Here is a 15,875-nt window from a genome sequence, read left to right as displayed (position 1 = left end):
ACTAGTGATGGCATGCTATGGGGCCTAAATCTGACTGGAATGCTGCTGTGGCAGCGTTTGCAGTCTGATTGCCGGTGAAGTGTGCACATGAGTAGAAGCCGCACTGCACGTTCTCGCACAGTGAGATGTGATGGCATCTCACTTGAGTGATCGCCACTGCCTGTTTGATAGGCAGAGGCGGTTGCAGGGTGGAAGGGGGCATGTTGGAGGTGTTGCGGCAGGGGTGCGGTCCGGACAATGCAGGCGTGTCTGGACCATTTGCGGGGCGGGCTGTGGCGGCTGCATGACGTCGCATGCAGCCGCTGGGACCCTAAACATGGCGGGTACCTGTCTGCCTTCTGCAGAGGTCTACTCAACAGATGCAAAAGCATTGCCGCTGGGCAATGCTTTCGCATGTCTGTGGAATCTGGATCCGGCATGCGGGATGGATTTGACCTGTGCTGGGCGTCCCCCTGCATGTCTGAGTTATTGATCGTAGATGTGCATTTTTTCGCACATCTACGATCAAGTCTGAATTAGGCCCATAGTCTGATTGCCATGCAGCTGTTGGCCTCAGTCTGGCAGATGCATTTCATTTTAGATCCCAGTGCACTGATATTTTATTACGCAGTGCGGTAAAGTAAAACTTCCATTTTTCTTTCATGTGAGTGATTTCTTTGAACAGTGTTTGTGGTCAGAGTTCTTCTTTTACTTGGCTCACTCATCTGTCTGCTTTATGCTTTTCTTTTCTTTTTATTTTGTCAAATACTTTATTTCTGCCATCTATTCTCAGCTTTTTTTTTTGGTTTTTGTCTGTTAACCAAATATTTTCCTTTTTCCTCCTTCCAGCATTCCTACTTCACAGTGCCTGATCCTCGAGAACTGCCCAGTATTCCGGAGAATGTGAGTACCTCTACCATTGTCCACTATGTCAGTGTAAGCGTATGGCACCTTGCTTGGCATACTTAGTGTATTTGTTGATGATGCAGTTTTGAGAAATGTAAAGCCTGGCAGCTGCTCAAGGTCACTCATTTATCGTCTTCATAAGCAAGATTAGGGGCTCCCATTCCCTGGTATCTTGACCTGATAAGGCAATCTGTAGTCTGGCAAATGCGGAATACCAGGAATATTCTCATGGTGGCTTTAGATAATTTAGGGTCAGTTTAGATAACAGTATGTTCTCTGGAAAATCTAATGTGAATATTCACAATGTGGATGTGCCAGCAGCTATAACATATAAATATATAAATAAATGTCTGTGTAAATCATGTAAACTCTGCACTCACCAATTGTGCCATGAACACTACAAGCTGTATTCTGTGTAAAAATAAGAAATGTTATATCCACATATTTCATTATATGTTAGGCTGACCAACTGTGCCACAGTCTTATCGGTCCGGTTTGTACTGCATCGTCACATAGACATTTAGGGGTATATTCAGTGCGGGTTTTTAGAAGTGGAGATGTTGCCTGTAGCAACTAATCAGACTATATTTATCTGGTAAATTCTAGAAAATAATAGCTAGAATCTAATTGGTTGCTATGGGCAACTTCTTCTAAAAACATTAGTAGATATATCTCCAAGAGAATTGCTTTGTTGTTATCTTATCTGCTGAAAGGATTCTAAAGGTGGCACAATGGTTAGTTAGCTTTGCTGCCTCATAGTAATGGGGCCATTGGTTCAGTTCAAATCCGCGCCCTATATGTATGGCGTTTCTATGTTCTCCTGTGAGCTGGAAGTAGAGTGATAGCTTCCAGCTTATACTGTGCACATGCAGCCATCAGCACATGCATCATTAGGGGCAGACAGAGAGTGGATCCACGGTACAGTAGCTTGCAGGTTACTGTAGGCTAATGCCATTGTTAGCCTATAGTAGCCTACGAGCTACTGTACTGCCACGGCCGAGGTTGGTAAATCCTGCTTGAAATATCTGCTGTGGTCCCTCCTTCCTAAAACCCGGGAATGCCTAATATTTGTGTATACTTTAAAAAATATACCCCTAAGTGAGTAATTGAGCTAAAAATGGGGTGCAAGAGAAATGCAACCACAAAAGATGAAGTAAAGGCATGCTCTACTACTGTATCTGGGGTGCAAGAGGAATGTGATCACATTGTGCAAGCATAAATTAATAGAAACTTAGCACTCAACAATTATACCGTGAACACTACAAGAACTCATGTGATGGACAAGAGTGAAGATAAAGACGAATCAAAAGTGAGCTTCCTTCATCCAGCTGGACCTTCACCATCATTCTTCTATCCAAGGAAGCCTGCTGTACTATAGGTACCTCCTAAAAGATGTCTTACGCAAAGTCGACCATATAACTCCAACCTGAAGAATTTATGTTACGTATCTGGATGACACTTTAAAAACCACTGAGGCATTGTCAAAATATCTTCAGCTTACATTGTTGACTGACTAATTCAATGTCAAGTATATCTATTAAACTTGATTTATATAATTAAACTAATGAAGCCATCAAATCTATTATCACCAATTACTACTTGTAATACACCTGACTTTTTTGAATAAACTACCTTGCTATAAAATTACTTTTAACTATGAACCCATTATCCTCCCACTTTTAAATTTTGACAAAAAAAATTAACATTAGTATAGACTACTTCTTTAATTTTTTTTAAACTTTTTTTTAACAACGCACGTTTTGAAATAATCATGATCAAAAAATTCAGTTTGAATTTGGAAAACATTTTTCCTCACAAAGCCTATTGTGTTGTTAACACCGCAAAATAACACCACTAACAATTCTATCTTAATTAGGAGAGCTGCTATGGCAATTTGAAAATATGCTGGTTGTGCATTTTTGACAGATTTTTGAAAACTTTACATAGTCATGTTTTGGAAACGGCTTGAGATATTTAAATAAAATGTTAACATTTTAAAATTTTTAACATTAAATAATATCTCAGACTACATATATACTCTCCATATACCAAATTTCAACAAAATCTGAGCTGGTGAGGTAAAATCAGTGTGTTGATTTGACGCGGAATGACCCATCACTGAAATAAGTATTAGGGTGGCAGAATATGACCCATCACTGAAATAAGTATTAGGGTGGCAGAATACCAAGGCATTTGGTGCCTTCAAAGGGGAGTATGGAGTAGAAGATGGTTTAAGAAAGAGAAGAAAGGCACATCACACTACTTGTGTGAGCTTAGATTCTAAAGGGGAGGTACAGACAGACAGGGGTGACACAGATGGGGTATAGCATGCACACGGAACAGAGGGTTAGGATGAGAGTTGGCCTGGTTTGGTGAAGTGCGTCTTGAAAGCCCATTTGAAGTTTTGTAGAGAGGTGGAGAGTCTGATGGGGAGAGGTAGAGAATTCCAGAGAGACGGTGCAGCACGTGAAAAATCTTGGAGGTAGGAGTGGGAGGAAGTAGGCAGGAGAAAATCTTTACTATTGTTCCTAGAAGTGATTTGGGGTGGAGGGAAGTTAGGGGTGGGCAACCATTATCTCGCCTAGGGCTCCACAAGGTTGTAATTCGCCCCAGTGCAGACCTAAGATTTCCTGCCTTTTGCATACAATACTTGTGTTATTGTTGATTGCAGATTTTCTGTGATGTCTTGTTTAAACAATGTGGCCACATCTCTTTTGCACCCCCTAGGTACGTTACTGTAAGCATTCCAATTTTAGAATAAGTGATGTGGCACTAGTGATTATCAGATGTTTTGTAACCCACAGCAACCATTTACTTTCCTTAGTCTAACGTGCACCAGTGTGATCAAAGCTGTTTGTCACAGAGCATTCATGTAATTTGCAGCTTATCATTAAATAAACCGTAATGTATTTGTATGTCCATAGACATATAGCTATATAATTCTAGATAATGCATTATGTTTACAAGTACATTTAACAACATTTCTTTCTTAACTTCACTCTAGCAAATTCCCCCATGGAGTGTTTCCCTTTCATTTTCCTCAAAGTAATTTTTACAAAATATAGATAAATATATTATTGCATATTTCTATCTGTGTATGTAGCAAGGCAGAGAAATTGCAATTTGTTTTTGTCCTTCTCACATACACATTAGCATTCATGTAGGCGTCTTAATGTAGATAAATACAGGCAATACCCTGTCATAAATATTAATGGGTTTGCAGTAGTTGACCTGCGGTGTGCAGCATAAAATCAAAGCGTTTAAATAATTACTACATTTTAAGGAGTTTAAGTGTTTTCAGCAGTGGTGTAAGTGTGTGTTATTTCTCACTAGTAATGGTTCTCCATGTAAAAATCAAACTGCATCAACATGTACTAACATTGTAATTATCATGTCAGACCTGAGATCATTGTAAAACAGTTTTCCGGTATTGTTCTAAAAATGTCTTAATGTAGTAAGTGATCCCAGGCTGCTGAATATGTTATTGTTTCAAACTATAACAGATATAGAGGGCTGTGTACTAATCAGTGAAAAGGGCGGAGAATTGAGCCAGTGGAGAAGATGCCATTGGCAACCAATCAGCATTGAAGTAACAATTATAATTTGCATACTTCAAAATTATACAGAAGAGCTGATTGGTTGCTATGGGCAACTTCTCCACTGGCACGTTTCTCCATGCTAATCACTGCTTAGTACATTTCCCCCTTAAGGCCCTATTCATCAAGTATATGGCGAGCGTGCTGTCTTTCTACTGCCACCTATCACCATGATTTATAAATATAATCTCTCCCGCAGCGATAAGAGTTAACCTACGACTTTGCCAGGCCAGTCTCAAAGTATATGCATGCGTGGGTCAGACTAATACCCCTTTCAGACCACTAAAGCTGGGTCGCTACAGGATTTGTACATGCGTCCTTCCCGGATGTGACCCGACTGAGACCCCTTTCAGATTGCTGGCCTGACCCGGCTTATTGCCGACGCATGCAGAGGCGACGCTTGTAGATGAGATGATATTAAATTGATACTTATTGACTTTTTTTGACTGAGTGACTAAAATAATAGATAAATGTGGGGTCGTAGATTTAGCTTATCTAGACTTTAGTAAGGCTTTTGACGCTGTCCCACATCGCAGACTTTTAAATAAACTTAAAAGCATGGGATTGGATGCTAATATGGCTGGATGGGTAAGATCTTGGTTGCAGGATAGAAAACAGAGAGTTGTAGTAAATGGAGTGCATTCACAGGAGGGAAATGTTACCAGCGGAGTACCCCAGGGATCTGTACTTGGACCAGTGATTTTTAATATCTTTATTGGTGACATTGCAAATGGCATTAAAGCGAAAGTATGGCTTTTTGCATTGTAGATACTCCAAAAGAAAACAAATTATTAATGATCTAGGTAGACTAGAAGAATGGTCAAGACCGTGGCAATTACAGTTTAATGCCAAAAAATGCAACACCATGCGCCTAGGACTCAAAAACCCAAAAGCTAAATATAGTATTAATGGCACAATACTGGAAACTAATGAGGAGGACCGGGATCTAGGAGTCACTTCGGGGTAGATTTACTAAGATGGGAATTCTATTTAAGATGAGATGTTGCCAATAGCAACCAATCAGATTCCACTTCTCATTTATCTAGCACCTTCTAGAAGATAATATCTGGAATCTGATTGGTTGCTATGGGCAACAACCCATCTTAATTAGAACTTCCATTTTAGTAAATGTAGTGACTTAAAGGCAGGTGAGCAATGCAGCAAAGCAATGAGGAAGGCTCGTCAGATGCTTGTTGCATAGGGAGAGGAATGAGCAGCATAAAGCCACTGTATAGGTCATGGGTATGGCCTCATCTAAAATACTGTGTTCAATTCTGGACGTCATATCTTCAGAAGGATATTAATACATAAGAGACAAAGAAGGCAACTAAATTGGTGCATGGCCTACATCATAAAACTGACCCGGAAAGACAATATAATCTCAATATGTATAGTTTGGAGAAGGGAAGGGAAGGGGGGGGGGGGGGGGGACTTAATCGAAACTTCAAATATATCTAGGGTTTTAACAAAGTCCAGGAGGGAAATGTTCTTCAAAGGAAGAGAAGTATTAGAACACGAGGACATGCACTGAAACTGGAGCGAGGCAGGTTCTGGGGAAATTTGAGGAAACATTACTTCACAGAAAGGATAGTGGACAAGTGGATTAGCCTCCCATCAGAGGCAGTAGAGGCTAAAACAGTAGAGCAATTTAAACATGTATAGGGTAGACATGAGGATATTCTTACAAAGAAATGAGGATCAAATAATGTTTGAGGTAACAATATTATAAAAAAGGGGCAGACTAGATGGGCCAAGTGGTTTCTTATGTGCTGTCAAATTCTATGTTTCTGTGTTTAAGTGCTGCCTCTTCCTATTCAGTAGCGGATGCTGGTCACATTGACCTGGTTTACCCGTTCACACTGCACCACAAGCTGGGTTGAACACGTGCTCAACCCTGCTGGCTACCTGGGTTGAAATACAGAGGGGGTCATTCCGAGTTGTTCGCTCGCAAGTGAATTTTAGCAGATTTGCTCATGCTAAGCCGCCGCCTACTGGGAGTGAATCTTAGCATCTTAAAATTGCGAACGATGTATTCGCAATATTGCGATTACACACCTCGTAGCAGTTTCTGAGTAGCTTCAGACTTACTCGGCATCTGCGATCATTTCACTGCTTGTCGTTCCTGGTTTGACGTCACAAACACACCCAGCGTTCGCCCAGACACTCCCCCGTTTCTCCAGCCACTCCTGCGTTTTTTCCGGAAACGGTAGCGTTTTTTCCCACACGCCCATAAAATGGCCTGTTTCCGCCCAGTAACACCCATTTCCTGTCAATCACATTACGATCGCCAGAACGATGAAAATGCCGTGAGTAAAATTCCTAAGTGCATAGCAAATTTACTTGGCGCAGTCGCATTGCGGACATTGCGCATGCGCATTAAGCGGAAAATCGCTGCGATGCGAAGATTTTTACCGAGCGAACAACTCGGAATGACCCCCAGATTTATTTCAACTGGCCCCTTTCAGACTACGCCACAATCTGGGTTGCTGCGCATTCATGTGCAGTAACCAGGTTTTTTGCTGGCGTTCTGAAAGTGGTATAAGTTGAGAGAAAAGTAAAAGCTGTTAAAAATAAGTGTAATAAAGCATTCATTATTTCCCTTCTGGTATTTGCATCCTGAGAGATAAAAGAACAAAGATTGCGGACGTAATGGGCTTTCTCATACTTTGCAAGACTTGCAGGTCTTTTATGACTGTGGGGTCCTCTGCTAATATTGTGGTGGTAACCTATTGATGTGTGGGGCATTTTCAACCTTTAATAAATAGAGACCAAGGGGAGTATTTGACAAGCTAATTTTCACCTAAATCTTGTGGCAAGAAACGTTTCTGCATGATTTAAGTATCCCAGCTATACAGGCAGGGCCGGTGTAAGGTTTCTCGACGCCCTAGGCAAAACTTCAGCCTGCTGCGCCCCCCCCCAAGGGGTGGGATGTAGGGGGAGGTGTTGTGACTAGCAGTCACATAACTACATCCCGTGCCTGCTGTTTCTCTAATACCTTGTGTGCATATATATTTCCGAACGATGTCTCATTCAGAGCAGACACGGCACTCCAGGTCTTTCATATAAGCAGATTTAATAGCCACAACAGCAAAGCATGTATACATATCCAGGGTTGCAAGTTCAGAAGTGTATTTCATGTGTAGCATAAAGCAGTAGTAACATCAGCACAAGCATAATAACAATGCAGCATTTCAGGCCACAGGGGGAGCCTTCATCAGGCTTTGCAAGTGCTCAGATAAGACCAACATGAACATAACACACAACATGAATCTCACATAAATAGACCCCACAAAAAAACATATATATTAAACATCCATGTTTAATCTATGTTTTTTCGTGGGGTCTATTATCTCATAGTGTTTTTATGTTTTATCACAGTGTCCCCCTGTCCAGTCGCCAGCCTCGTGGCGACGTAGGAGCGTCATGTGCGGCTGGGTTGCTATGGTTACCGTCGCTTTTTGATGATGATGCAGGATCAAGCTGTTGTGGGGAAAGCTCGGAAAGGAGTAGTGGGCTATAGAGGAAAGAGAATGGCGCCAGCCACAGCAGGGGCAGACACAGAGGGGACTGTTACTCTAGTGTATATACATAAATATATATTTATATAACCACACACACTCATAATATATGTACATATACACCTACCTACATTATATATATATATATATATATATATATATATATATATTATATACATATATGACCATGCGTACAGACGAGGCGGCACTCCATCGGTCTCCATCATGGGCATTGAGCATTAAATATATACATATGTGTGTATGTATATATATATATATATATATATATATATATGCTAAGATTTGGCAAAAAATGACAAGCTGGGCAGCATTATGTTACACTATATATATATATATATATATATATATATATATATAGCGTAACAAAGTCTAATTATTCACATGTCCAGTCAGCAGCAGTACATACCTTTCACGGAAGCACCGCTGGACGCTGATACCCCTTGACAGCTGCAGCCTGGGTAGCTCGGTCACAGTAATCAAGACCTGCTTCACGGAGCTGAGGCTGAGATGGCTGCTGCAGTTGTAGTACATGTGGTGGGGCGGCGCTTGGTTTCGTGTCACATGTCGGGGTTTGATGTGACATCACGGCGCTGCCCCGCTGGATAGAGAGGTACTGTGCGGCACAGGGAGGGCTGTGAAACCTTCCGCTGCGCCTCTATTACCAAAATGCTCATGTCCGATTTTTCAACCTCGGGAAAGTGGGTAAGGGGGGTTTGCGGCTCCAGTGGGCGGGGCCTTAGGCAGCCGCTGTAACAGGAAACAAAAATATTCCTGTGTACAGCAGCGCAGCAGATCTTGGGAGATCGCGGGAGTCTGTGGTGCGGGGCGGCAATATGTGGATCGTTTCCGTGGAGAGGAGCTAGAAGCACTGTAACAATAGGCGGCAGTGCGCTGCTTATTCTATGTGCATAGAGTAATGGAGCCGCTGCCGATGGGTTATATTCACACTGACAGCGCTGCACGGATACCGCGGCCGCCCATCTGTTATCAGCCGCCAGCGCTGTCAGTGTGAATATAACCCATCGGCAGCGGCTCCATTACTCTATGCACATAGAATAAGCAGCGCACTGCCGCCTATTGTTACAGTGCTTCTACCAACTGTCTTCTCCTCCGCTCCGCGGTAACGCTCCACATATTGCAAGGGACAAGAATGGAAGCATTAATCGGCAGTGTGACCGCCCTCTAGTGGCCGCCGCCCATAGGCAGCTACCTAAAGCTGCCTAGTGGTGGCGCCGGCCCTGTATACAGGAAACGGTTAATGGAGAAGAGAACGCAGTGATCTTCCTTGTTAATGCCCGAATCCTACAACATTGCACTGTAGAGCACAAGCTGTTGCTCTTTACATTGCTTAATGTTTTCTGAAGGCTTTCCTTATATAACGCCATCTGAGAGAGGTGTTATATGAAGGAAAATCCTTATTTCAGCTGAAAACTTCAGGAACAGATGGTTCTCGTCCAATCAGTCCCTGCAGCCACTGTAACTCCGCCCACCCTCCTCCACTTATAGACAAGTCTGCACTTTTATCGAAGTAATCCAACTGTGGGGGGTGCCCCACATCATTCACAACGTTATACAAAACTTTAACCAAGTATCAGGAATATAGGGCACTCACCACTTCATCATTTCCTAAATGAATACTTTAATCTTCACAAGTTCATCTCAGGGCTGAAATATATTCTTTTTCAAGACAGGCATTCTCAGTCAGAGTACAACAAGTGCGCAAGAGACAGCTACATGATCCTTTGCGTGAACATGTAGTTGTCTATTGTGTACATGTTGTTACTTTGACTGAGAATGCCTGTCTAGAAAGATATTTTTGTGGAATCGAAACGTTGACATATATTTTGGCCCTGAGATGATCATGTGAAGATTAAAGTGTTTACTTTGGAAATGGTGACCTGTTGAGTGCCCTCTATTCCTGATACTTGGATAAAGTGTTACACACACACACACACACACACACACACACACACATATTATATATATATGTGCATATATATATATATATATATATATATATATATATATATAAATCCTCCATGAAAGCGGCACTGGGAGACTTAGTTAAAGTGAAGAAAAACTGTGCTTTTATTGTAGCATAATCGATCTACGTATCGGGGTCGCAGCCCCTTCGTAAGGATAAATGCTTACATCAAATAAAGTGCTTAAATACCTGGTGTGTAACAGAGTCCTCCCTGCTGCTCCCTGTCATGCTGCCCGGTTTCCGGTCCTGTATTAACTAAGTCTCCCAGTGCCGCTTTCATGGAGGATTTGTGTACGGGAGGATGTACTCTCGTCTAAGAGGGCACGGGAGCAGCTATATCTGACGGAGGGAACACACAGGAGTGCCGGGTAAAGTGGTTTTGTGTATATATATATAATACACTGAGGGCCCAGCACTCACCTTAGTAAGTTCATTCACCTCTATACATCAGAACATAAATAAATAATGGGGCTTTAGTTCATGGATTGTACAATGCATTTAAGCTTGCAGCCCAACTTCATGAGATCCCATCTCACTGCAAGTCCTACTCTATCACCTTGACTTTTAAAACCTGCCTATTGCTATCACATAAGAGACAAATTGAAATTGTGCTTCCAGGTTTAACGCTCACCTGCCAACTAACTTATGGCTTTTAAAGGTGAGTGAGTCACCTACACAGCTTTCCCTAGGCACCGCTGGCCCACACCTAGTTACGGCCCTGAATGTAACTGTCAACATATTTAAACATAAGTAGTAGCTTAGCTGCTCTTTCAACACACCCATGAGGTGGCTGCCCAGTGGGGTGGGGAGGGATGATGCCAATAGCCCTGATACCCAGCTTTCTTTTTGTTCAGTTTTATAATCACTTTTCCACTGCAAGATGCAAAATATCAGTATTGCTATACCAAGGCTTTTGGGTAAACATCATTTCTCTTACGTCCTAGAGGATACTGGGAATCCATTAAGTACCATGGGGTATAGATGGGTCCACTAGGAGCCTTGGGCAATTTAAGAATTTGAGTGTGTGCTGGCTCCTCCCTCTATGCCCCTCCTACCAGACTCAGTTTAGAAAATGTGCCCGGAGGAGCCGGTCATGTCGCATGGAAGCTCCTGAAGAGTTTTCTGCATTTATTATCTGTTTGTTATTTTCAGGCAGGACTGGATGGCACCAGCCTGCCTGCTTCATGGTACTTGGGGGGAAGGGGGGGCCCAACCTCTTGAAGGGATAATGGTCCCGTTCTCCGCTGACAGGACACTAGCTCCTGAGGGAACTATTCGCACGCCCCACCACGGCAAGCGTGCATTCCTGCAGCACAGTGCCATCCATAACAGAGCCAGAGGAAAGAAGAGTGGTGAGTACTAAACCAGCGTCCCGGTCAGCGGGTCGCTGGCCATTATGGCGGCATGAAGGTACAGAGACGCACGGCTTCTACGGGGGCGGCGGAGTCTCGGGACTCAATACACAGTGCGGACGCACCGATTCTGAGGGAGCGACCTGAGTCTAAGTACACAACGAGTGTACACAGTACCCAGACTGGCATTAGAGACTTAAAAGGCGACTGACTCCATTTTAAGCATTAAAAATTACCTCAGCCTGTATAAAAAAGCGGGAAGACCGCGCGCCATTGTAGGGGTGTGGCTTCACTATGAGCGGATCCAGCAGCTCACCAGCGCCATTTTCCCTCAGCAGTGGACACAGACGCTGACTGACAGGGACGCGCAGCTCCTCCGAAGAGACTCCAGTTTACCCAAGCAGTACCAGTGGGTCATAGCAGGGGGGAGCGCTTACTAGTGTACTAAGTCCCCAATCTGGGCACTTAGTCTGCGACCCGGCTAAGCTTGTCATTAGCAGTAAGGGCGCTGTGTGCTGGCTCCAGGCTATCTCTGTGTCTCTTTTGAAGGGCTCTTTGTGGGTTGATTGTGCTTTTAACCTGTTCCTGTGTGTGTATGCTATCACTGTCACAGTATTTCAGACAAAGAGTGTGTTTCTTGTAAGGCACAGTGTTCCTCTTCTACAGGGGGTTCACTACAGTGTACTCAATGCAGTGCACCCTCCCAGACTAGCGGCGCAGAACCAGCTTGGCTGGATTCCATTAGGGGAATGATCTCCAATATTTCCACTAAATTGTCCCGCAATGAGAAAGACGCAATACTTAAGACAATCGATAACTGAGCTTATGAACAGAGACTCAGTGCCCAAACCAGCGTCTCAGTCCCCTGCCATTTGTCCGCAAAAATGTCCTTTGGCCCATTTCCTGCAGTCTGACTCTGATGATGAGGGGTCAGACATGGAGGAGGGGGAGGTGGACTCAGAAGTGGGAGAGGCTACTCTGTCACAGGGAATAGAGGCTCTCATTGAAGCTATTGGAGAGGTTCCACATATACCTGATAAGGTAACAGAGGAGACTGAGGAATATTATTTTAATGTAAAAAAGAAATGCTCAGCCACTTTTCCTGTGTCAAAAGAACTAAATACCCTCTTTGAAGAACCGTGGGTTAATCCTGATAGGAAATTTCAAATCCCTAAAAGGTTGATATCCTCTTTTCCCTTTCATCCAGAGGATAGAAAAAAATGGGAAAATCCACCGATAGTGGATACATCAGTATCCAGGCTGTCACGGAAAATTGTATTGCCTGTCCCTGGTGCAGCCCCCCTAAAAAACACGGGTGATCGTAGAATTGAGAATACACTCAAATCTTTGTATACAGCTGCCGGGGTGGAACAGAGACCCACTATAGCATGTGGGTGGATTACTAAGGCCATCGCAAAATGGTCGGGTTACCTAATTGAGGGGTTAGGTACCTTGCCTAAGGGGGAGATTATTTTACTCCTGCAACATATACGGGAATCTGCAAATTTTATGGTGGAAGCCATAAAAGAAATAGGCTTGATTAATGCACGCACCACTGCTATGGCAGTGTCAGCACACAGAGGCCTATGGCTACGCCAGTGGACTGCCGATGCAGACTCCAGGAAAGGCGTGGAAGGCCTACCCTTCACAGGAGAGGCCTAATTTGGAGATGAACTAGACAAGTGGATCTCCAAAGCTACTGCGGGTAAGTCCACGTATTTTCCTTCTGCTGCTCCCCCAGCCAGAAAGGCTTACTCAGGACCTAATCTACAGTCCTTTCGGACTGCCAAGTTCAAGGGCAAAACCAGAGGTTCTTCTACAGCCACCAGAGGTTCTAGAGGTAAACCAGGAAAACCAACAACTGCAGGTTCACAGGAACAGAGCTCAAGTTCTGCTACCTCTAAGCCTTCAGCATGACGGTGGATCGCGATGCCTGGTAGATTGGCAGGTGGGAGCCGACTAAAATTTTTCTGTCACATCTGGACAACATCATGCCAGGATCCCTGGGTCATAGATCTTATTTCCCAGGGCTACAGACTGGAGTTTCAGTAGCTCCCACCTCACAGATTCTTCAAATCAAGCTTACCAGATTCACAGGAAGCAAGTGTAACCTTACAGGACGCCATTCAAAAACTGGTACAGACTCAGGTCATTGTTCCAGTTCCACCTCACCTGCAAAACAGGGGATATTATTCCAACCTGTTTGTAGTACCGAAACCAGACGGTTCGGTAAGGCCGATTTTGAACCTCAAGTCATTGAATCCATACTTAAGAGTGTTCAAATTCAAGCTGGAGTCTCTGAGAGCGGTGATCTCAGGTCTGGAGGAGGGGGAATTCCTAGTGTCTCTGGATATCAAGGATGCGTAACTTCACATTCCGATCTAGTCGCCTCATCAGGCTTATCTACGGTTTGCACTGCAGGACTGTCACTACCAGTTCCAGGCCTTGCCATTTGGTCTCTCCACGGCACAGAGAGTGTTTACCAAGGTGATGGCAGACATGATGTTTCTATTCCGCAAACAGGTAGAGAATATATTTCCATACCTGGACGATCTTCTGATAAAGACACCATCCAGGGAGCGGTTGATGGACAGTATTCGCCTCTCAACCACACTACTCCTGGATCACGGGTGGATTCTGAACTTACTAAAAACCTCACCTGGAATCGACGCAGAGACTTTCCTTTCTGGGAATGATACTGGACAAGGAATGTCAGAGAGTGTTCCTTCCTGTGGAGAAGGCTATGGAAATCCAGTTGATGGTTCGGGCTGTCCTGAAGCCAACCCAGATCTCTGTGTATCTTTGCATTCGCCTTCTGGGGAAAATGGTGGCCTCTTATGAGGCTCTTCAGTACGGAAGGTTTCATGCGAGGCCCTTCCAGCTAGAACTATTTGGCAAATGGTCCGGATCAGATCTTCACATGCACCAGAGGATCCGTCTGTCGCCAAGAGCCAGGATCTGCCTTCTGCGGTGGCTATAGATTTCTCACCTCGTCGAGGGTCAGAAGTTCGGGATTCAGAATTGGTTTCTGCTAACCACGGACGCAAGCCTCATAGGTTGGGGAGCAGTCACCCAGGAGGTGCAGTTTCAAGGAAAATGGTCAAGTCAGGAAGTCGTCCTTCCAATAAACATCCTGGAACTCTGGTCTATCTACAACGCCCTTCTGCAGGCCTCATCCCTACTTCGGAATCAGGCCATTTACGTCCAGTTGGACAATGTAATGTTGTTAATGTACATAAATCGACAGTGCGGAATGGAAAGCAGAGCAACAATGCCAGAGGTGTAAAAAATTCTCCACTGGGCGGAAAACCACACCGTGGCGTTGTCGGCGGTTTTCATTCAGGGAGTAGACAACTGGGAAGCAGGCTTCCTCAGCAGACATGACCTGCACCCGGGGGAGTGGAGCCTTCACCCGGAAGTGTACAGGTGCTTGACACGTCTGTGGGGATATCCACAAATTGACACAATGGCTTCTCGTTTCAACAAGAAGCTCAAGCGGTATTGTTCCAGGTCGAGAGACCCACAAGCAGTGACAGTAGATGCTCTGACAACTCCATGGGTCTACCAGCTGGTGTACATGTTTCCTCCACTTCCTCGGATTCCAAGAATTCTAAACAGAATAAGAAGGGGTAAGGTACAAGCAATACTCATTGCTCCGGACTGGCCAAGAAGGGCCTGGTACGTGAACCTTCTGGAGATGCTCCTCGAAGATCCCTGGCCTCTGCCTCTTCACGAGGATCTTCTGCAGCAGGGCCCATTCGTCTAACAAGACTTACCGCAGTTACGTTTAACGGCATGGATGTTGAACGGCTGATCCTTGCCAGGAAAGGGATTCCTGACAAGGTCATAGCGACTATTATCCAAGCCAGGAAATTGGTAACATCTAAACATTACCACCGTATATGGGAGAAGTATGTTTCTTGATGTGAGAACAAACAATATTCTGCAGTGGAATTTCATCTGGGCCGTCTCCTGCTTTTTCTGCAGTCGGCAGTGAATGTGGGCCTATGCATAGATTCCATTGAAGTCCAGATTTCGGTCTTGTCTATTTTCTTTCAGAAACAATTGGCTTCTCTCCCTGAGGTCCAGACGTTCTTCAGTGGTGTTCTATACATCCAACCTCTCTCTGTGCCTCCCACGGCACCTTGGGATCTCAATTTGGTGCTGCACTTCCTCCAATCGGACTGGTTTGATCCGTTACAGGAGGTTGACGTAAAGTACCTTACGTGAAAGACCGTCACACTATTGGCCTTGGCCTCAGCGAGACATGTGTTGGAACTAGGGGCGTTGTTTCACAAAAGTCCCCACTTAATTTTCCATGAAACAGAGCTTAACTCAGAACTCGTCAGCAATTTCTTCCTAAGATGGTATCCACTTTTCACATCAACCAAGCAATTGTGGTTCCGGTTGTGACGGACACCTCTGCTACTTCAAAGTCTTTGGATGTTGTGAGGGCTTTGAAGGTGTATGTAAAGAGAACAGCTCGTCACAGAAAATCTGACTCACTGTTCGTTCTCTA

General features: G+C 44.2%; 1 protein-coding gene across 4 annotated transcripts in view; it reads left to right on the top strand.

Moving 5' to 3' along the window:
* The window catches only part of DENND1A (DENN domain containing 1A), a 1,299,692-nt gene that overhangs the window by 543,718 nt on the left and 740,099 nt on the right, over nt 1–15,875 (top strand). For all 4 annotated transcript variants that reach the window (XM_063936848.1, XM_063936849.1, XM_063936850.1 and 1 more), the window contains exon 8: nt 829–882. In XM_063936848.1, coding sequence (XP_063792918.1) covers nt 829–882 — 54 coding nt within the window. The remainder of the gene's footprint in view (nt 1–828; nt 883–15,875) is intronic.

The sequence above is a fragment of the Pseudophryne corroboree genome, chromosome 8 (genome assembly GCF_028390025.1).
Source record: "Pseudophryne corroboree isolate aPseCor3 chromosome 8, aPseCor3.hap2, whole genome shotgun sequence".
Lineage (NCBI taxonomy): Eukaryota > Metazoa > Chordata > Amphibia > Anura > Myobatrachidae > Pseudophryne > Pseudophryne corroboree.
This window is presented reverse-complemented; position numbering and strand designations above follow the sequence as displayed.